This window comes from Jaculus jaculus, chromosome 10, assembly GCF_020740685.1.
Source record: "Jaculus jaculus isolate mJacJac1 chromosome 10, mJacJac1.mat.Y.cur, whole genome shotgun sequence".
In the NCBI taxonomy this organism is placed as follows: Eukaryota; Metazoa; Chordata; class Mammalia; order Rodentia; family Dipodidae; genus Jaculus; species Jaculus jaculus.
The window spans coordinates 92,425,058-92,448,188 of NC_059111.1; the positions used below are offsets into that span (position 1 = coordinate 92,425,058).

Consider the following 23,131-nt stretch of genomic DNA (forward strand, 5'->3'; position numbering starts at 1 on the left):
TTTTACTTCAAAATGTTAATCTGAAGAATATATACTCCTACCCTGTGTACAATGTAAAGAACAATAACCTGTTTACTCATCAACCGTTTTTTTTTAATTTATTTTATTTATTAGAGAAAGAGACAGACAGAGAATGGATGCACCGCACATTGTGTATCTGGCTTACATGGGTCCTGGGAATTGAACCTGGGTCCTTTGGCTTTGCAGGCAGGTGCTTTAACTGCTAAGCCATCTCTCCAGCCCCATTTTTAGAAATGGAGAAGACTTTAACCTTTTGAAGCTCTTTGTGAGCCCCTCTCATATCTATTCCTTTGGTCACTCCCCAATATTTATTTCATGGTTTTTTTTTTTTTTGGTTTATTTTTATTTACTTATTTGAGAGCGACAGACAAAGAGGCAGAGAGAGAGAGAGAGTGGGCGCGCCAGGGCCTCCAGCCACTGCAGATGAATTCCAGATGTGTGCGCCCCCTTGTGCATCTGGCTAACATGGGTCCTGGGGAATCGAGCCTCGAACCTGGGTCCTTAGGCTTCATAGGCAAGCGCTTAACCGCTAAGCCATCTCTCCAGCCCTATTTCATGTTTTTTAAAGTATTTTCTTACAGTATTATATATGTATTTATAAGTATCCTGTGATTCAGTTTTTCAGGGTTTTTTTTTGGGGGGGGGGTTTCGAGGTAGGGTCTCACTCTAGCCCAGGCTGACCTGGAATTCACTATGGAGTCTCAGGGTGGCCTCAAACTCATGGCAATTCTCATACCTCTGCCTCCCAAGTGCTGGGATTAAAGGCATGCACCACCACGCCTGGCTTCAGGTTTTGATTTTATATAAATATAAATTAATTCTCTTAGAAGCCTTCGATAAGGGACTGGAGAGATGGCTCAGTAGTTAGCAGCTCTTGTTTGTAAAGCCTAATGGCCCAGGTTCAGTTCCCAAGTGCCCATGTAAAGCCAAAGTGGCGCATACATCTCTTGCAGTGGCAAGAGGCCCTTGTGTGCCCCAATAAAGAGAGAAAGAAAGAAATCTAAAAATTTCTTAAATACTTGCCTTTTTTGCTTAACAATATGCTTGTTAAATTGTTATTTGTTGGGCTGGAGAGATGGCTTAGCGGTTGAGCACTTGCCTGTGAAGCCTAAGGACCCCGGTTCGAGGCTCAGTTCCCCAGGTCCCATGTTAGCCAGATGCACAAGGGGGCGCACGCGTCTGGAGTTCATTTGCAGAGGCTGGGAGCCCTGGCGCGCCCATTCTCTCTCTCTCCCTCTATCTGTCTTTCTCTCTGTGTCTGTTGCTCTCAAATAAATAAATAAATAAATTTTAAAAATACATTTAAAAATAAAAAAATTGTTATTTGTAAGTGTAGTCTTTATTTTTTTAGTATATAGTATTCCAATATATGAATATGCCAAATGTGCCAACATGTGCTTATCCATTTTCCTGTTGACATGCGGTTTTAAAAATTTGTATTTTATTTTATTTTAGTTTTGAGAGACAGAGAGGGAGAAAGATACACACACACACACACACACACACACACACACACACACACACAGAGAGAGAGAGAATATGGGTGTGCCAGGTCTTTCACTCACTGTTAATGAACTCCAGATACATGTGCACCCTTGTGTCACTTTGGTGTCTGGTTACGTGGGACCTGGAGATTTGAATAAGCATTCTTAGGCTTTGCAGGCAAGTGCCTTAACCACTAGGACATCTCTCCAGCCCAACGTGCATTTCTTCCTTCTTCCCCTCCTTCCCCCCCTTACTCTCTCCCTCCTCCTCCTCTTTCTTTCTTTTATATTAAGCACTTTATTTTAGAGAGAGAGAGAGAATTGCCACGCCAGGAACTCAGCCATTGCAATCGAACTCCAGATGCTTTCATCACCTAGTGGGCATGTGTAACCTTGCGCCTGCCTCCCTTTTGTACGTCTGGCTTACATGGGATCTGGAGAGTTGAACATGGGTAGGCTTTGCAGGCAAGCACCTTAACTGCTAAGCCATCTCTCTGGCCCGATGCTAAGCACTTCCTTTCCATTATTAGCTATTTGGTTATTATTTTTTTAATATTTTACTTTTATTTATTTGATAGAAGAAGGGGAAGAGAGAGAGAACGGGTGGTCCAGGGTTTCTAGACACTGCAAATGAACTCCAGATGTGTGCACCCCCTTGTGCATCTGGCTAACATGGGTCCTGGGGAATTGAACCTGGGTCCTTGGGCTTTGAATGCAAGTGTCTTAACTGCTAAGCCATCCCTCCAGCCCTCGGTTAATTATTTAATTTTTGGTGCTGGGGACTGAAACAACTGAGTTATATTCCAGCACTATTCATTTAGTTTGTGTGTGTGTGTGTGTGTGTGTGTGTGTGTGTGTGTGTGTGTGAGAGAGAGAGAGAGAGAGAGAGAGAGAGAGAGAAAGAGAGAGAGAATTCTTTTATCCATTAAAAATTGTGCTTGTTTCCTTTTTGAAAATTGAGTTGTAAGAGTTGTTTACATATATCCTGGACATAAGTTTCTTTTTCTGATATTTTTTTAAATCAGTTTGTAGCTTGCCAATTCATTCTCGGAGCAGTCTTTTAGTTTTTAATAGCTACTGAGAAATAACTGACATATTTTTAGTGCACAGTTTAGTAAGATTTATTTATTTATTTATTTTGTTGTTGTTCTAGGTAGGGTCTCACTCTAGCCCATGCTGTCCTGGAATTCACTATGTAGTTTCAGGGTGGCCTCAAACTCATGGTGATCCTTCTACCTCTGCCTCCCGAGTGCTGGGATTAAAGGCGTGTGCCACCACACCTGGCAGTTTAGTAAGTTTTGATATGTTTGGAAGTCAGTCACATTGCTAGGACAAACATCTAAACTGATGCACTTTATGGGAGGAAAGGATTTATTTCAAGCTTACAGATCCAGGGGAAGGTCCATCAATGGCAAAAGAAGCTGCCTCCTTTCATAGATCCAAGCAGAGAGAAGCCATCAAATAGCCAGCACAAGTACCAACAGCCAGAGCTCAAGCTACTCTCTCCATACCTTTGGGCTAAAATCAAGACCCCAAAACACCTTAGGTCTGGACCCCAGTGACACCTCCTGCAGCTGGGCAGCTGGAGACCCAAGTTACAAGCTTAATTTTAATAAATCACCTGAGTCTGTGGGGCCATACATTTACACTGTCACATTCAAACTGTCACAGTGTGTGTACTCTATTGAAAATACCACTTAAGATACTAAGTGTACCTGTTACCTCCAAAAATTTTCCATGTACCAGTTTTAATCTCACCTGCCTCCATCCCTGTTTATAGGCAGCCACTGATCTATGTTGTTTCACTACTCGTTACATTTTATAGTTTTCATTTTCTCTGAAGTCTTTCCTCATCTTTTTTTCTTTCTGCCCTTCTTCCTCTCTTTCCTTCCCTCCCTCCCCCTTCCCCCTGTCTGTCTTTCTGACTATGTAGTTCAAGCTGGCCTTGAACTCATCCTCCTCTTGGTTTAGTGTGAGCCACTGCTCCAAGTTCAAGTTTTTTATATAAGTGGAATAATACATTATGCATAGTATCTTAAGATTAATTCCTGATTTAGGTTGTATCAATAGTATATCCATTTTTAAAAGACAATATTTATTTATTTGCAAAGAGCAGATAGAGAAAGAGTGAGAGTGGGCATGCCAGGGCTTCTAGCCACTGCACATAAGCTCCAGATATATGTGCCACGTTATGCAGCTAGCCTACTTAGGTAATGGGGAATTGAACCTGGGTCCTTAGGCTTTGCAGGCAAGTGCCTTAATCGCTAAGCCATCTCTCCAGCCCCAACATCCATTTTTGTTGCATGGCTAAATTCTACTGTATGCATATATTATTCTGTTGATTGTTATGCCAGTTGGTGAGTGCTAAATTATATTTCAATTTTTGCCCATAAGCAGTAAGTATGCTTTGGAAATTAATGTATAAGTCTTTGAGTTAATTCATATTCTAAAATGATTAATGATGTTACTTTTTATATGATCATTTGCCTTCCCAAAATATTCTTTGGTAAAATGTTTGTTTAAACAATTTGTCCATTTATTTTTTTTGTAATTTTTATTAACATTTTCCATGATTATAAAATATATCCCATGGTAATTCCCTCCCTCCCCACCCCCACACTTTCCCATTTGAAATTCCATTCTCCATCATATCAGTTTGTCCATTTATAATTTGCAGTATCCCTTTTGTAAATTTTTAAAAATTTATTTGCAAGTAGAAAGAAAAAATGAGAGAGAGTGGGTGCACCAGGGCCTCTAGCCATTGCAAACAGGCACATGAGCTACCTTGTGCATCTGGCTTTGCTTGGGTACTGGGGTATTGAACCTGGGTCTGATTTCTTTGCAGGCAAACTTCTTTACTGCTGAGCTATATTGTTACTGTTATGTTTTACGAGCTTTTTATGTTTTATATTTATGTCCTATTTATTTACTTACGGTTTTTCAAGGTAGGGTCTTACTCTAACCCAGACTGACCTGGAACTTACTCTGTAGTTCCAGGATAGCATTGAACTCACAGCGATCCTTCTACCTCTGCCTCCCAAGTGCTAGAATTAAAGGTGTGCTCTCTCAGGGCCTTTATTTTGATATATATTTTGATACCTGACCTACAATTATTTTCTTTCTGTGGCTTTCTGCTTACTCTTGGATCTCTACTCAGCCTACTCTGTCTTGGGATTAGAGGGAATTCAGTATGGTGGATATATTATAGATGGCCTTTATCACTTGAGAAAGTTTGCTTTTTATTTCTAATTTTTTTTGAGAATTTCTAATTTTCAGTGGATTTTGAATTTGTTGCTGCACCATGCATTAAAACGGTCTTAAGGTACGTTCTTATATGATCATAAGTTATAGTTCCTTCCAGTAGAGTTGCAAGTCTTGCTTGGTGTTGTAACTTACTTAGACCAACAGAAAGCAAGGCCTCATATAACTTTGAGACAACTGTGGTCTGAAGAGAGACCGTCTACTAGAGAATGTAAGCTCCAGTAGAGAAGCTCAGGTCCAGCTAAACTTAACTCCTACCACAGCCAAGCTTTTCTCTCCTGCCAGGGTACAACTGAAATGTGTACAAGAGGTTCCAGTAGAAGAAATGTTGAGTGAAGCCACAGAATCATGAGAAGTCAGTCACTGCTGTTGTAAGACAGAAGAGAAAGGGCGATTTACTCATAGCCGTAGACATACAATCTGTATGCTGCTAGTTTCATTTCCATGCCACTTTTGTCCCCTCACAGAAAATGACATTACCCTGTTTATCAAGTCTGAACTGGCATCCTTGATATCTTCTAGTCTGCCACCAAATCTCATCAATTATTTCTCCTATATATATGTCAAAATTGTCTACTCCTCTCTAAGTCTATAACATTTCTAGTTCAGTTGTCCTTCATTTCATCTAATGTTTTTGTTTGTTTTGTTTTTGAGACCAGGTCTCACTCTATAGCCCAGGATGGCCTTGAACACACTGCAATCCAGATTACATGCATGTGCCACCATATCCCATTCTTAATCTCATCTCTTATCTCAAATATTGTAACAGCATCTCAAATGATCAGCCAGTTTTCCTCATCCATTCTCCAAAAAGTAGTCCCTTTGTAATTAGGTCATTGCTTTATGGTATACTTGATAGGTCACGCTTCATCTGTATTTGAACTACATATAATGACACAGGTGATCTGGTGACTTACTACTTTATTGTCGGTACATACTACTTTCTGCCTTGCTTACTGGGTTCTGGTTACACTAACTTTATTTTTATTTACTTTTTAAAGTTAATTTATTTATTTTTCTTTGAGTAGGGTCTCGCTGTAGCCCAGCCTGACCTGGAATTCACTATGTAGTCTTATGGTGGCCTCACACTCACAGTGATCCACCTACCTCTGCCTCCCAAGTCCTGGGATTAATTGCGTGCGCCACCACGCCCTGCTGAACATTGACATTTTGATATGATCTAGAACTCATCTTCACAGACTTTCTGTGGTTTTTTTTTTTTTTTCCTGCTTGTCTGGTCCTGTGTACTTGTTTTAATAGTGGTGTGTCTCTAGCTTCCAAAGGTATGAGGAACCTCAGAATCAGACCTTATTTGGAAGAATGGTTTAACAAATGTAATTATTAAGATAAGGGTCTCTAGTTGTGATCATCCTTAACTGGGGAAAGTGTTTGATCCAATGGCATGTGTCTATTAGAAGACATAGACATAAGGAAAAAAGCTGTGTGGGCTGAAGGGATGGCTTAGCAGTTAAGGCATTTGCCTGCAAAGCCAAATGGCCCAGGTTCAATTCCCTCCTTAGGATCCACGTTAGCCAGATGCACAAGGGGGCACATGCATCTGGAGTTTGTTTGCAGTGGCTGGAGTGGCCTGGCACGCGCGCGCGCGCGCCCTCCCTCCCTCCCTCCCTCCCTCCCTCCCTCCCTCCCTCTCTCTCTCTCTCTCTCTCTCTCTCTCTCTCTCCCTTCACTTTCTCTGTCAAATAAATAAATAAATAATATTTTTAAAAAGCTGTGTGAAGATAAAGGCCAAGATTGGTGTTACATTGCCACAAATCACCAGTAACTTAGGAAATTTTTAGTTTCTATGCATCTTTGCCAGTACTTTTTTCTGTTCTCTCTCCCCCCCCCTCCCTCTCTCCCTCTCTGTTAACATTATTGCATATGAAGTATCATTTCATTGTGGTTTTGGCTTAGAATCGTCTTACAACTAACTAATTATAAGCATCCTTTAATGTGCCATATGTTACCTTTTTGGAGAAAGAATTATTAAGGTCCTTTGCCCATTTTCACATTAGGTTGTCTTTTTGTTGTGGGGTTGTGAGAATTATTTATGTATTCTGTATCATAGACCCTTATTAGGTATATGCTTTGCAAGTGTCTTCTCCCATTCTGTAGGTTGCCATTTTACTTTTTTGCTGTTGGTATTTTTATGAAACAGGACGTTGCACTGTAACCCAGGCTGGCCTTGATCTCAGCTTTCCTTCAGCTGGGATTGTAACTGTGAGCCGGGGTTGCACAGGGCTATATGTTCTTCTAACTGTGATTTGCAGCTTGCCCTTCATTGCTTGTACTTTTGGTGTTGTATCTAAACATCCTCTATAAAATCTAGTTTAATGGAAATTACTTCTGTATTTTTTCTAAATATTTAAAACTAGCTATTAAATTTTTCACTGTTCCTTAGTAATGGATTTTGTTTGTTTTAGATCAATTTTGAGTTAATTTTTGTATATAGTTAAAGATTACTAACTTCATTCTTACTACCTTGATTATGTGTACTACCCATATTGTCACAAATGATGTCTTTCCATTGTCTTTTGGCGGGGTGAGGGGGTCGAGGTAGGGTTTCACTCCACTATAGTCCAGGCTGACCTGGAATTCACTATGTACTCTCAGGGTGGCCTTGAACCCACGGTGATCCACCTACCTCTGCCTCCCACGTGCTGGTATTAAAGACATGCACCACCACACCCGGCTTGAATTGTTTTTTTGAATAGCTTTCTCTCACATATAGTCAGTAGTAAATTTCCTTTTTAATTTTATAATCAGAAACTACATAATATTTTTCCTAATTCACTGATGCCATTTTATTGAGTGGGTGGTGCCCCAGCCAGCAGGGAGTTGAACAAGGACTCGAGAAGCTAACCTCGGTGAAAAAAGGCAAACAGACACAAGAAGGAGACCATGTTAGGTGTTTGTCACGGCCTAGAGAGTTTATTCTTACATGTAGGTTTATATAGGGTTGTAGGGGGAAGGGGACATGGTCAGGGCAAAGATCATAGAGTTACTGGTTAAACTGCAATGCTCTTGTTTCTTCATTAGCTACCGGCAGAATGGGGGAGTGTTTAGCCAGGTGTATGATTCCATTGTTTCTGGTAGTTGAGTATTAGGTGAGGAAGTAGAAACTTAACATGCTATATGGCAGTTTCTGTTAACATGGCCAAGGTTTGGTTCATAGTTCCCAACAGGTGGTAGGAAAACTTGAGAATATTAAACACATCTGTAAAATTGGCAGAGATGGTTAATAAATCCACAAGTTTATTCTAGGTTTAAAATTTTATCACTGAAGCTGGGCGTGGTGGCACACACCTTTAATCCCAGCACTTGGGAGGCAGAGGTAGGAGTATCACCTTGAGTTCAAGGCCACCCCGAGACTACATAGTGAATTCCAGGTCAGCCTGGGCTAGAGTGAGACCTTGCCTCAAAAACCAAAAGAAAATTATCACTGATATAAAACATAGTTGATGGGACTATGAAATTGTTACTTTGGCATTATAATCTTAATTGGTTTGTTCATAGATTGGGTATGCCTTTAATTTAATATCTTTTATTGATTAGAACTTTTGCCATAGTTTTTCTTCCTTTACTGTCAGAGTTTAGGATGATGATGTTTATGGGCACAATTAGAATAAAAAGTGTTAATAATGACTAAGGCTATGTATAATATTCTCTAGCTTTACTGCAACACAAAGAAACAACCAACCAACCCAAACCTACCACAGTCAAGTTTGTTAGCTGTTGAAAGTTGTGAGATGGTTCAGTGGTTAAAGTACTTTCCACACAAGCATAAAGACCACAGTCCCAGCACCCATGTAAAAACTCAACAAGTGGGCCATACCACATATAATCCTAGTACTGAGGAGATGCAGACAGCGTATCGGCTAAACTAGCAAGCTAGACTCGCTGAATTGGTGAGTTGTGGGTTTGGATAAGAGACCCTGCCTTAGTAAACAAAGTGGAGAGAGATTGAGGAAGACACCTGGCATCATCCTCTGGCCTATATACACACATTCACCTACACATACAAACATACACAAGGGCATGGGAGATGGCTCAGTTGTTAAAAGTGCTTGCTTATAAACGTGTGTATGTGTATATACCCCCACATAACACAAATTGTATTTTTTTTTTGGATTTTTGAGGTTGGGTCTCACTCTAGCCCAGGCTGACCTGGAATTCACTATGTAGTCTCAGGGTAGCCTCAAACTCACAGCAGACCTCCTACCTCTGTTTCCCAAGTGCTGGGATTAAAGGCATGCGCCACAACACCCAGATCAGATTGTAATTTTTAAAACATATTTATTTATATATTTGCAAGCAGAGACAGAGAGAAGAGAGACAGAGAGAGAATGGGCACGCAAGGGCCTATAGCCACTGTAAACAAACTCCAGACTCATGTATCTCTTGTGCATCTGGTTTACATGGGTCCTAGGGAATTGAACCTGGGTCATTTGGCTTCACAGGCAAACACCTTAACTTCTAAGCCATCTCTCTAGCCCCAGATTGTAATTTTTAAAGTTGTCATTTTGTTTAGAATATATTTTGATTGTTTCTTGTTCTCAGTATCTGATCCTGAAGCTTGAAAGGCCTGCTATAGTTCAAAATATAACATTTGGAAAATATGAGAAAACTCATGTCTGCAATTTGAAGAAATTTAAAGTCTTTGGTGGAATGAATGAAGAAAATATGACAGAGCTATTGTCCAGGTGAGTGTTGCTATGGGAGGAACAGATCATCTTCCATCTTAGTTTCTCTGTAGCTAACTCTGAATTTCCCTGCTCCTCCTCCTCCTTTTCTCCCCTTCCCCAAGGGTAGGAAAGAGTATTTTGTTTACTCCCATCGTCTTTGCTGTGACTTGAGTTAGCTCCCCCACACGCCTGTTTTAAAACTATCAGATATAGTTACTAACGTTACCACTAGATGAGAAAAATCAAATGCATTTCTTTCTTTCCCTGAGTCATGTCTTTGAACTGTTAATGACTTAAATACTTTCAGGAGCTGAGAAGATTGCTCAGTGGTCAAAGGCACTTGCTTGCAAAGCTAGCCTGCCTGGTTTCAATTCACAAGCCACCCACGTAAGTTGGACGCAAAAGTCATGCAGCATCTTCTGTTCACTTGCAGCAGCAAGCACACACGTAAATAAAAATTTTAAGTTAAAATAGAAATACTTTCACTTTACTTACTATCGTTTTTATCCCCAGCACTGGTAAAGTAGACAACCCACCTTTTTTGCTGTAGAGACAGAGGTTGGAAAAACTAAACTGTGGCTCTAAAAATACAGACCTTACCCAAAACATTGATTTCCCTAATCTAGAGTTTTCCATAAATTGGAAGTTAAAAAGATTATATAAATAAAAGATATATGTGACACAATACCTTCCACTTCAAAAAGGTGGAGCAAATTTTAGAGTTTTAAAATTGAAAGCTAGGAATGTTGAATTGCCCCTAGATAATGAAAAATCAGATCATTAGTGGGAGAGACATTTAAAATGGCAATTTAGCATGTATTTGTGACATGGTATATTCTATGAAAATACTTTATATAAGTAAGTGTTGATTTTTAATTTATGCTCTAATTAAGTCATGAAAGCATTTTAGGATATAAGTTATTTTAGTGCAGATGTTTGTGTTGGTCTCAAATTGATTAAGTAGAGGTGGTGATTTGGGTTAACTTATTTAGGATAAAGCAGATGTTGTTAAATCAATAGAACATGGTTGTCTTTGAAAATTTGTTGAATTATAAAAGAAATCTTGGTATATCTGATAATTAACTTCATTCATTGTCAAATTCTAATATTTGGCTTTGTTTATAAATTATTGTAATTTCTTTTCTACTACTAACTGTTGTCATACTATTCATTAAAGACCCTCACACATTTCTTTGCAGCATAGCCACATTAATTAATACCAAACATTCAATTAATTCCTGTGGTTTCTAAAGCTAAAATGGCAGTGCAATTGATTGGAATGTACAGGTTTTGACCTATAGTTCCAATTATCTGTTTATATTATCTTGGTCATAGGAACAATGGTTTAAACTTAAAATCTGAGTATGAAATTAATCTTTTTTATATTTTGATATTTTATTTATTTGAGAGAGACAGAGTGGGTATGGGCACATCAGGGCCTCCTGCCCTGTGAATGAACTCCAGACACATGAACCACTTTGTGCATCTGTCTTTACGTGGGTACTGGGGAATTGAATGCCCAGGCCATTAGGTTTTGCAAGCAGGTACCTTTAATCGCTGAGCCATCTCTCCAACCTTAAGCTGTGTTTTTGTGTTACTAAATTATGGAGTTAGATTTGATAACCTGAAGTTTTTTTCACCTGTACAGTGGCCTAAAGAATGATTATAATAAAGAAACATTCACCTTGAAACATAAAATTGATGAACAGATGTTTCCCTGTCGATTCATTAAAATTGGTAAGGCTTTAACATTTTGGAATGAAAACATTTTGTGTGTGGTGTGCATCTGTGTGTGGGTGCTCATGTGTGTACATGTGTGGGTAGAGGCCCGAGGTTACCGTTGGGGGTGGGCTCTTCCTCAGTTTCTCTTCACCTTATTCTGTGAGGTAGGTTCTCTTGGTGAATCTGCACCTTACCAATTCAGCTAGTCTAGCCAGTGAGTCCCCAGGGGTTTCACTTCCACCCCCCTCAGCACATAAATTACAGCTGTTCACCACTCTTTGTGCCTCACAGCTTTGTTTTATTTTGTTTTGTTTTTGTATTTTTATTTTTCAAGGTAAAATCTCATGCTAGTCCAGGCTGATCTGGAATTCACTCAGGCTGGCCTTGAACTCATGGCCATCCTCCTACCTCTGCCTCCTGAGTGCTGGGATTAAAGGCATGCGCCACCACACCTGGCCTACCTGATAGTTTTTATGGATTGTGGGGATATGAACTCAGGTCCTCATGCTTGTGTGGCAAGTACTTCACCCATTGTGTCAGCTCCCCCAAACCATTTTTAGTGCCACATGTGTATAAACTGGAATAACTGGAACAAGTCTTATAGGTCCCTATTCTTTCATATTACTAACTTTACAGTATGGACATACTGCATATTCGTCATATCTCCATCAGGGTTAAACTCTTATATCAGCCTCTGTTTTTTAATAGAAACACTGCCACACTGGGTAGCTTACGTAGTCTTTGCCTTCCTTTGTACTCCAAAGACAACATGTTATTGTTTGTCCCTTTACAAAAATGTAGGCTGACCTTTGCTTTATAAATCCATAGTTATTTCATGTGCTCTTTCCCCAAGTGTTTTCTCACTTGAAAGATGTTTTATAAGCCTTTATGGGATATTGACTTGATTTCCTTAATTGTTTCATGTAATTTTTTTGTTGTTGTTGTTTGTTTTTTGTTTTTCGAGGTATGGTTGCACTCTGGTCCAGGCTGTTCTGGAATTCACTATGTAGTCTCAGAGTGGCCTTAAACTCACAGTGATTCTCCTACCTCTGCCTGCCGAGTGCCAGGATTAAAGGCGTGCGCCACCACGCCCGGCTTTCATGTAAGATTTATCAGCTTCTTTACATGCATAAAAGTCAAGTAATGATGAACTTAAGGCAGAACATTATGATTATTTTCTGTTTTGTTCTTTTGCACTATACTGCTTTTGTGAAATGCTGGTTAAACATTAAATTGATTTCATGGTGCACTAATGCGTTGCAAACCAGGGTTCAAAAAATAGATCTTAAGGTACATATTTATTTTAGTTAAGAAAGTACTTGTCATGCCGCCTCCAAAATAAGGCTGGGTTATTTTATATTTAGGATTTATGATTTAGAGGGTAGAAAAGTTGAAGACCTAAATGTTTTGACTTTCATCTTTGTCCTTTATATTTGGAAGTACTGTATTGAAATTGGGGTTAAAGTGAATCAGAGTCCATAAAGAGTTAATACTAAATGCCATTTTTTGTTTTGGGAGAAAATTTCTTTTGGAACAAAATAGTCATTTTGGAACAACAAAGTCATCAGGAATAGACTTTTGAATCAAAAGAAATATTTGTAATCCTTAATTAAAGACTACTTGCACCAGCGAAATACTGATTTATTAAAACCTTTTAACCACTTATATCCCAGAGGATTTTTTTCTGTATCTAATAGTCCAGCCGAAATCTTGGGAAGCAAAGCAGTAGCGCACTCCTGTAATCCCAGCACTGGGAAGCAGAGCAGGGCGCCCAAGTTTAGGCTGGCCTGCACTGCGTAGGGAGTTCCAGGCCAGTATCAGTTACATGGCCAGATCCCATTTCTAAAAACAAACACATGAAAAACCAGCCAACTGAACACAGAAGTACCACAGAAACGGAAGGAGGTGTTAATAAAGAGTACTCATAGAATAAGCACTGTTTTTGGACTAGTTGGCTGACTATTGTGTTACTTTCTTCTGTAACTCTTAGTTTTTGTCATAAATAATTGCCAAGAGAAATCCTTTTCTCTTGTGATAATTCATTTAAAAAAGTTTTTTGTAGCCGGGCATGGTGGTGTACACCTTTAATCCCAGCACCCGGGAAGCAGAGGTAGGAGGATTGCCATGAGTTCAAGGCCACCCTGAGATGACAGAGTTAATTCCAGGTCAGCCTGGACCAGAGTGAGACCCTACCGTGAAAAACCAAAAAAAGGAAAAAAAAGTTTTTTGAGTACATTTAATTCTTGGTTATTTCTTCATTTGTACTATTAGGTAGTTCTTTACCCATTCAAAAAAAAAAAATCATTGCATGGTTTTAGCAGTTCCTCAGTCTTCAGTTTCAAATATATAGGTAGTTGAAACCCTTTCCTGCCCTCTTTTTTCTTCCCTCCCTCCCCCCTCTCTTTATCTCTTAGTGACTAGGTAGATACCTTATTTTTTTCTAGCTTTATTAAAGCATGATATGTAATAATAATATGTACTTAAAGTGTTTTAACATGTTTTGATATATAGATACTAAGATGATTAAGAAAGACTAGTTAAAATATCCATCACCTAATGTGTTGTAGTTTGTTGAAAGTTTTCAAGTGTATCGTTCATTACTGTGACTGTCATCACCATGCTGTATGAGAGGTCTTCAGAAGATTTCATCTCTTTCAAGGGAAGCTCTACTTCTTGAGCAGTCATTCTCCATTCTCTTTCATCATCCTTTTTATTTTAACGAATGTCTTTTACCTGGCCCAGAGTTAGATTTAGGATATTCAGGCAGAAGGTTAAGTAGAGTTTCTAAATAATTTCAAGACAGTTCTTAGCAATTTTGGTATATAGAAAATTAATATTTATACAACTTATTTGTCTATTAAATGATATTAATATTGGGCTTCATTATTCTTTTTTTATAACTCTTTTCCAATGTTTTTTGAAGCAAGTATAAGACAAATGTGAAACTACAAGCCTGTATGCTAGTACTTTTGTTTATCACCGTATTTTCTTATAAAATCAATCTGATAAAGAACTTGTGATATGTTGCTATTTGATGGTTATTTAGCATAGATACTTACCTGGTTGGGATAAATGGTTAGAACTTGTCTTGAAAGAAAAAAGAGTTGGGACATGGAGAGATGGCTTAGTGGAGGAAGCCATTGATGTGCAGGGGTAAAGGACCAGAGTTTAGCTCCTCAGCAGCCATGTTAAGCTGGGCATACTGGCCCGTGTCTATAATCTGATCCTACGACAAGACAGCAAGAAGAGACAGGAGAATCCCTGGAAGCTTGTCATCCATCTCAGCTGGTGTGTGCAGTGGCAGAGAGCCGCCAACAAGGTAGACTGTGAGGACCAACACCAGAACTTGTCTTCTGATCGCCAGTTGCATGTGTGGGCACGCGCACACAGAATTAACGAAAAAAGTGTTGGCTTAGAATGTAGCTCAGCTGGTAGTGTGCTTGCCTAGCATGCACAAAGCCCCATGCCCAGCCCCCAGGATTGCATACACTTGGCAGGTTGGCACATAACTGTAATCCCAGTAGAGGCAGGAAGAGTAGAAGTTCAGAGTCATCCTTGGGATAGGGAGTTTGAGGCCAGTGTAAGGTACATGAAAGAGAAAGAAAGGGGGAGGTGGGGAGAAAGAAAAGGAGAGAGGGAGAGAAACTAACTGTTAAAACAGTGCACGTTTACAGTCAACAGTGAGATATATGCAAAAGATCTTTATTGTGGAAATGTTTGTCCTGAACATAAAGTTGTCTTTAACACAACCTGAAAATATAATTATCAGTATTTTAAAGGAGAGAAGTAAGACTTAACTCAATAGACTTCAAGTTATGCACCAACATCTAACTAATAATTTTCATTTGTGATGATTGTAGCTATTAAGTTTTGCACAAAAAAAATAAAGTTTGGTTGTTCATAAATAGTAAAGAAGCCCACACTTTTACAGAGTGATTGGGGTTGTCACATAATGGTACTGCCTTGATATTTAAGTTCTTAATGTTTTGATAGTTTCATACTCTTACTCCTTTTCTTAAAGTAGATATCAAAGCTGTTTTTCCTCAAGTAAACTTTACTTTGCTCTTTTATGTTAACTACTTTCTAAAGTAAGGATGGTAATACTTTTTCTACCTAATGGTAGGGTAGTGACTGCATTAGATATTTTCTTGAATTCCCTCCTAGTTTGTGGATCTGTGGTAGTCTTGAATTTTAAGATCACATTGATAAAATGATTTCCATGTGGCTATCTCTTGTGTATTCTAATACTTCTGTTCATAAAGCTTTTTTATGTTCATAAAGCTTTCTTATATGCCTTACATATAGTATTTTAGGTACTTAGAAAAATAATAGGGTCAGGTATAATTTGAACAATGATATCACTCAGAAAGCATTTAGAGCTTGCTATGCTCAAATTGGTTTGGGGGTTTCTAAGCGCTTTCACATGTGATAATTAAATTAATTAATTATTTTTGTAGTGTTAGAGATCAAATCCAGGGCCTGGCACGTGCTAGGCAAGTGCTGTACCACTGAGCTACATCTCTAGCCCCACATGTGGTGTAAAGTAGCAGATAAAAAGTCTTTGTTTTTTTTTTAGTTGAAGAAACTGAGTAAAAGTCAAATGAATGATCTAGCTAGTCTAACATTATAGATCAAGGACATAGCATTTATTATATGCAAAATGTGCTTGTAATGCTTTTCAGAAATAATTACAATAATAAGTACCATTCATGCACCACCTGCTAACACTCTGTGAGATAGTTGTTATTGCACTCACTTTACAGATGAGGAAGTTTCGAGGTTAAATGCCTTGGTCAAACCATACAAGTAATAAAATTTAGAGATGGGATATAAACTCAAGTCTGCCTACTTCCAAAGGTCAAGTTCTTTTACTGTATGATATATGTAAGTATTACTTTCCCAGGACACTTGTGAAGTCTTTGGAGATAATACATGTCTTCTGTTTCCCCACATTACAGAAGTGCCATGCAAACTGCTTGATTTACTATGATGCATAACATGTATGTACTTAAAAAAGAATCCAAGAAGGCATATAACTTGGCTCATTAACTGGCTGAAGAAGAAATGTGTAGTCTGTAATGTGTTTGGCATTTCCTTCATTTATGAATAATTGTTCATAGTTACTGTAGCACCTGTAGCTTGTCACAGCTTATAAGTTACAGGTAGAAGTTAAAGGTTTTTCTACCACATGACTGTGGCAAATATCACAACTCTGAAATTATGACAGTTATCAGACTTGCCACTAGAGCTTATAATTTAATATAATTTAAGAAAAACGCATATTTTTTTGCTGGGCATGGTGACTCAAATCTATAATCCCAATCTTGGAGGCTGAGGCAAGAGGATTGCTGTGAGTTTGGGACAGCCTGAGGTACATACATAATTCCAAGTCATGCTGACTACAGAGTGAGACCCTGTCTCAAAACTATGAAAACAAACTAAAAAAGAAAAATAGTGTTTCTAATAATTTTATTTCATTTTTATGGCCACTTTAGTATTGTTGACTTATTCTGTACTTTTATCTCTTTTTTATTTGTACATTTGAAAATGAGGAGTGTGTGTCACAGGGTCCATCAAGCCACTAGTGGCAAGTGCCGGCACCAAGATAATGGCTTGCTTTTGTTTTGTGGCAGGGGTTCACAGATGTGGTCCAGGTTAAGCTTCCTCAGTCTTTCAAGTTTTGGCATTATAGATGTAGAATGCCATGATCAGCCTGAAAATTAATTCCTGCTTAGAAATATAAAACATCCCTTTATTTATTCAGCTCTTCATTAAAAGTTATATTTTCTTATGTAAATATTGCATTTTTGTTCTTTATTCTGAGATTTTTTTTACCGTTGCAAAGTGATTTTGTATATTTTCTAATTGATTATTGATGTGTAGAAGTTGACTTGCGTTTTTACCTTATACATATTTTAAAAAGCTTTTCAGTCAACTCTTGAAATTTTCAGATAAACACTTCATTATCTTAAAATATTTTTTTGTAGACAGAGAAAAAGAGAGAATTAGCATGCCAAGATCTCAGCCACTGCAGTGGAAATCCAGATGCTTGTGCTACCTAATGGGCATGTGTGACATTGCACTTGTTTCACCTTTGTGCATCTGTCTTACGTGGGATCTAGAGGGTCTAACATGGGTCCTTAGGCTTAGTAGGCAAGTGCCTTAACTGCTAAACCATCTCTCCAGCCCATGACAGTCTTTTTGGCTTTGTTTTTTGAAGTAGGGTCTCTTTCTAGCTCAGGCTGTCCTGGAATTCACTATGTAGTCTCAGGGTGGCCTTGAACTCTCGAAGATCCTCCTACCTCTGCCTCCCAAATGCTGGTATTAAAGGCGTGCACCACCATGCCCAGCTTTCAAAAATTTTTAAATATTTATTTACTTGAGTGAGAGAGAGAGAGAGAATGGGGTGCATCAGGGCCTCCAGCCACTGCAAACAAACTTCAGATGCATGCACCCCCTTGTGCATCTGGCTAACTTGGGTGCTGGGGAATTGAGCTTTGAATCCTGGTCCTTAGACTTCATAGGCAAGCACTTAATTGCTAAGCCATGTCTCCAGTCCCCAGTTTTTTTAATGTGATATTTTTTTCTTTCTATACTGGGTAAGACATTTCGTGTAGTCTGAGTATTAGAGACGGCGAGGACCCTTTGTCCTCTTCTGACTTGAAGGGGAGTACTTAATATTACTTCACTGGATTCAGTTTTAAGGCTAATGATGCTTAAAAATTTTTTTTAGATTTATTTGAGAGACGAGAAAAAAACAGAGTGAGCAAGCATGCTTTTGTGCTCACTGGGGCCTCCTGCCACTACAAATAAACTCCAGACACATGTGCCACTTTGTGCATCTGTATTTATGTGGTACAAGGGAATTGAACCTTGGCTTGTCAGGCTGATCTGGAATTCATGATGTACTCTCAGGATTCTCAGGGTGGCCTTGAACTCATGAAGATCCTCCTGCCTCTGCCTCCCAAATGCTGGGATTACAAGCGTGTGCCTCCACACCTGACAAATAACTGAAATTTTAATATCTATACTTTGATGTCATTCAAATAATGTAAATAATCTGTTGTATTAGGTGGGCAAACTTTACATAGTTATCTAATTTTGGTTATATTTATTTGATGGTAGACTTTGAATGTATTTTATAGTGTTATTTATTTATTTTGTTGTTGTTGTTTGGGTCTCATTTTAGCCCAAGGTGACCTAGAATTCACTGTGTTGTCTCAGGGTGAACTGGAACTCACAGTGATAATCCTACCACATAGATTTTTATTAACTGAAGAAACTATATTATATGAGCCAGTGCCCCCCCCCCTTTGCCATCATAAACCGTCTTTTAAAAATTCAGCCTCAGTTGTTTAGATGGCTTTTGTTAAAATTAATAATTTTTTTTGAGACAGAGTTGCATTATGTAACCCTGCCTAACCTGGAGTCTTGATCCTCCCACCTCAGTCTTCTGAGTGGTGGAAATACCAGTGTGTGCCATTATATCTGGCAGATGTTTCTTTTGCTATATCCGTAGCATGTAAACTAATGTTATGCATATAGAAGTTGTTAAGAACATTTGTTGAATAAATCTTATTGGTATAAACAGTGATTTTACTTTGGCAAAGTTTTATTTGAATCATGTTAATCTTTTCCTTTTTTTTTTTTTCTTCTTAAAGTTCCACTTTTGTCCTGGGGGCCCAGCTTTAACTTTAGCATCTGGTATGTTGAACTTAGTGGCATTGATGATCCTGATGTTGTACAACCCTGTCTCAACTGGTACAGCAAGGTAGGACCGTACTTAAAATTGGACTTAATGTTTCAACCTCCTGAGAGAGAAATGCAGCAGTTTCTTCATTATGCTCAACAATAACATTCTTTTCCGAATTAAAAAAAAATTAATAGCCCATATGGAAACACAAGGCCATGCACTCAAAACTATCCCAAGCAGAAAGAATACTGCTGGAAGTATCATAATTCTTGATCTAACATTGTACTACCTGGGGCTGGAGAGAGAGCTCAGTGGTAAAGTCCTTGCTTTATAAGCATGAGGACCCAAGTTCAATCCCTAGTGCCCACGGAAAGAAAGAAAAAAAGGGGGGTGGTTGAAAAAGGAAAAGTGGAATTAGCCAGGCATGGTGGTGCATGCCTTAGAAAGAAGGGAGGGAAGGAGGGGGCAGGGGGATTGTTGTGAGTTCAAGACCAGCCTGAGACTACATAGTGAATTCCAGGTCAGCCTGGGCTACATCAAGACCCTACCACCAAAAAATGAAAGAAAAAAAAAGCAGCAGAAGAAGAATATAAATAAGAAGGATTACACTACAGAGCCATAGTGACAAAGATGTCATGGTACTGGTCCCAAAATAGACATTAGACCAGTGGGGTCCTAAAATAAGCCCACAGAGCCATGGTACCTATTTCTGACAAAGGCATCAAAAACATACACTAGAAAACAAGACAATCTATTCAGAAAATAGTGCTGGTAAAACTGGATATCCTTCTGCAGAAGAATGAAGTTAGGTACTCATCTCTCACCCTGCACAAAAATCAATTTCAAAAGGCAATCAAGACGTCAGTTTAAAACCAGAAATACTGAAGCTGCCAGAGGAGAAGATAAGGAATATGCTAGAGGTTATAGATACAGGCAAGAGCTTTCTGAACAGAACTTTAATAGTACAGGAAATACACCATGAATCTACAAATGAGACCACATGAAGTTAATGTTTTGCACAACAAAGTGAACAGAAAGCTTACAGAATGGGAGAAAAATCTTTGCCAGCTATACCTCAGAAAGAGGATTGATGTCTAGAACATATAAATAACTATAAAAGTTAAACACCAAAAAGTAAAACTGCCAGTCAATAAAAGGACTAACTAATGAAATAGTTCTCAAAAGAAGTAACATAAATGTCCAACAATTTTTTTTAAGTTCAATATCTTTAGCCAGTACAACTCAAAACCATCTCGAGATTCTATTCTTCCTCCAGTCAGAGTGTCTTTCATTAAGCAAACAAATAACAACAAATGCTGGTGGAGAATGTGGGAAAGGGGAATCCCTATTCACTGTTAGTGGGAATATAAACTTGGTCCAGCCACTGTGGAAATTAGCATTTAGGTTTCTCAAAAAAGCTAAAAATTGAACTACTGTGTGGCCCAGCTATACCACTCGCAGGCATATACAGAAAAGATTCTATGTCCTGCAACAAAGACTCCTGCACATTATTATTGCTGCTCTGTTCACAGTAGCAGAGGAAGGGAATCAACGTAGGAGTTCAACAGATGACTGAGTCATGAAAATGTGGTACATGCATACAATGGCATTTATTCAGCTATAAAGAAGAATGAAATTTGCAGAAAAATGATGAAAGTAGGAAAGATTATACCTAAAGTGAGATTACCTAGGCCCAGAAAACCAAAATCAAATGTTCTTTCTTATATGTAGGGCTTAACTTTTACTATTTCTATGTATGTAAATAGAGGATGTGAGTGTAGTTATAGACAGTGATAATAAATAGGAGAACACAAAATGGGTGGAATCAAGAGGTGCTAAGGAAAAGTGGGGTAGACAAAAGGACTCATAATATGAAAGCAAGGCTATGGTAGCCAGAAAGTATGGGGGAAGGGACATAGGTAAAAGTGGTGGGGGGAGTGTGAAAAATTTTGTTGAAAAACACCATAATGAAACCTGCTTATGTCTAATAAAATTTTTGATTAAAAAATATTTAACTATTTAAATTATGATTAATTGTCTAACATTAAGCGTTATAGTCAGCTTTTAAGCATCTTGTCAGTATGATTTTCTTTATTAGATTTGTATAATTATTAATTCACATTATCTTATACAGAGGTTAAATAATTTGTACAGTTAAATATTTTGTACAGGTTCATGTAGTTGTAAAGTGCTTGAGCCAGTATTTGAACTGAGCGAGTGTGACTCCACATTTGGCCATTATCTTTTTGTTTGTTGAGACAGGGTCATAAGTAGCCCAGGTTGGCTCCAACTCCCTGTGTAGTTGAGGATGGCCTTGAGGTTCTGAACCTCCTGTTTCAGCCTCCCTTAGGCAACTCATTAAAATGGATAATGTTTCATTCTTGCTATTTGAAAATGAAAATAATGATACTGAATGAATAAGATTATGTCCAGTGCTTGATAAATAGTAAATGCTCAGTTTAGTTGGTTTCACTGTTGCTTTTCTCCAGTAACAACTAAGCACATCTCTTCTTTTCTGACTTTCTGTTGTGTTCTAGTAGTACCGTGAACAGGAAGCCATTCGCCTTTGTTTAAAACACTTCAGACAACACAACTACACAGAGGCTTTTGAATCTCTGCAAAAGAAAACCAAGATTGCACTGGAGCACCCAATGTTAACAGATATGCATGACAAGCTGGTGCTGAAGGGGGACTTTGATGCTTGCGAAGAGTTGATTGAGAAAGCTGTGAATGGTACGAAGCTTAGATGACTGAGCAGTTTTACGTGTCTACAGCAAAATTTTTCAGAAAGAATATATGCCTATACAAATTGCCACTCTCTTTTTCTGTTTTTTAATGTCTAAATATTTTTTTTAGTGTAGAAATTTTGTTAGTTCCTTAGAGTAGAGAATTCTTTTATATAAGATGGGTTCATATTATCTTATGACTTTTAGGGGAAAAAAAAAGAAACAGACTTGAACTTAATTTACCTAAATTTAAGTTGTGATTGTGCGAAACCATGCATGTGATTAATAGTATGTTAAGTTAGAAACAATCTTTAAATGTTGCCATCAGCTGTCAGTGGCCTGTTCCTTTAAGGTTTATAAATTTTTTTTAAATTTATTTGATTCCCCACCTCCCCCACCAAGATAGGGTCTTGCTTTAGCTCAGGCTGATCTGGAATTCACTCTGTAGTGTCAGGGTGGCCTTGAATTCATGGAGATCCTCCTACCTCTGCCTCCCAAGGGCTGGGATTAAAGGCATGTGCCACCATGCCTAGCTATTTTTATTTATTTGAAAGAGAGGTAGAGGAGAATAAGAGAAGGAGGGAGGGAGAGAGAATGGGCACACCAGGACCTTCAGTCACTGTAAACAAACTCCAGATGCATGTGCCACTTTGTGCATCTGGCTTATGTGGGTCCTGGGGAATCGAACCTGGGTCCATTGGCTTTGCAGGCAAATACCTTAACCACTAAGCCAACTCTCCAGCCCCCTTTAATTATTTTGTCAATAGCCACTACTTTTTTTTTTAAAGCTTTTTGAGACAGTCTAGCTCTAGCCCAGGCTGATCTGGAATTCACTATGTAGTCTCAGGGTGATCTCACACTCATGGTGATCCTCCTACTTCTGCCTCTCAAGTGCTAGGATTAGAGGTATACACCCACCACGTCCAGCCATTATTCATTTTTAATAGTGTAATATTGGAGAGAGGGAGTTGGATATTCAAAAAGTATTATTAAACATAATGACAAGGAGATTTTTATTAAAAATCATTTTTGTGTGTGTGAATAATACTCTTAATATCATAGATTTTCTTATATAACTGTTGACTTTGTTCAGTGCCCTATAATTTAGCTTTGAAATGTGTGTGCATGTGTAAAATACAATCTCCCAAGATAACTGCTTAGGAAAATGACATCCTTTTGGATATTTAAGGTCTCATAGGTTATTTAAAATAAAAAAGGACTCTTAATGTTTATGGAATGACTTTTTTTGTTTTGCTTTTCCACATTAATTTTAATAGTGACAGTGAAAGTTATAAATGCTCAATATGAAACTTGTGGAATTTTATCCAGTGCCTCCTTTTCATAGAAAACATAATAAAAAATGGGATTTTTGGTGTTTTGTTTTTATATATTTTAGTTTTACTGCTGTTACTATTACCCCCTGTTAATTAGGTATGTCTGTTTATCAGATACTGTAGTGGGTATTTTTACAACTAAGGAAAGTAGAACTTATACTATCTTATTTGAGTTAATAAATTTAAATTAACCTAAAATGAATTG

At 38.3% G+C, this 23,131-nt stretch overlaps 1 protein-coding gene across 3 annotated transcripts in view; it reads left to right on the forward strand.

Annotated features, from left to right (window-relative positions):
• Mkln1 (muskelin 1) overlaps positions 1-23,131 on the forward strand; it is a 144,205-nt gene that overhangs the window by 46,401 nt on the left and 74,673 nt on the right. For all 3 annotated transcript variants that reach the window (XM_045159991.1, XM_045159992.1, XM_045159993.1), the window contains 4 exons: positions 9,327-9,469; positions 11,100-11,188; positions 18,835-18,944; positions 21,407-21,599. In XM_045159991.1, coding sequence (XP_045015926.1) covers positions 9,327-9,469; positions 11,100-11,188; positions 18,835-18,944; positions 21,407-21,599 — 535 coding nt within the window. The remainder of the gene's footprint in view (positions 1-9,326; positions 9,470-11,099; positions 11,189-18,834; positions 18,945-21,406; positions 21,600-23,131) is intronic.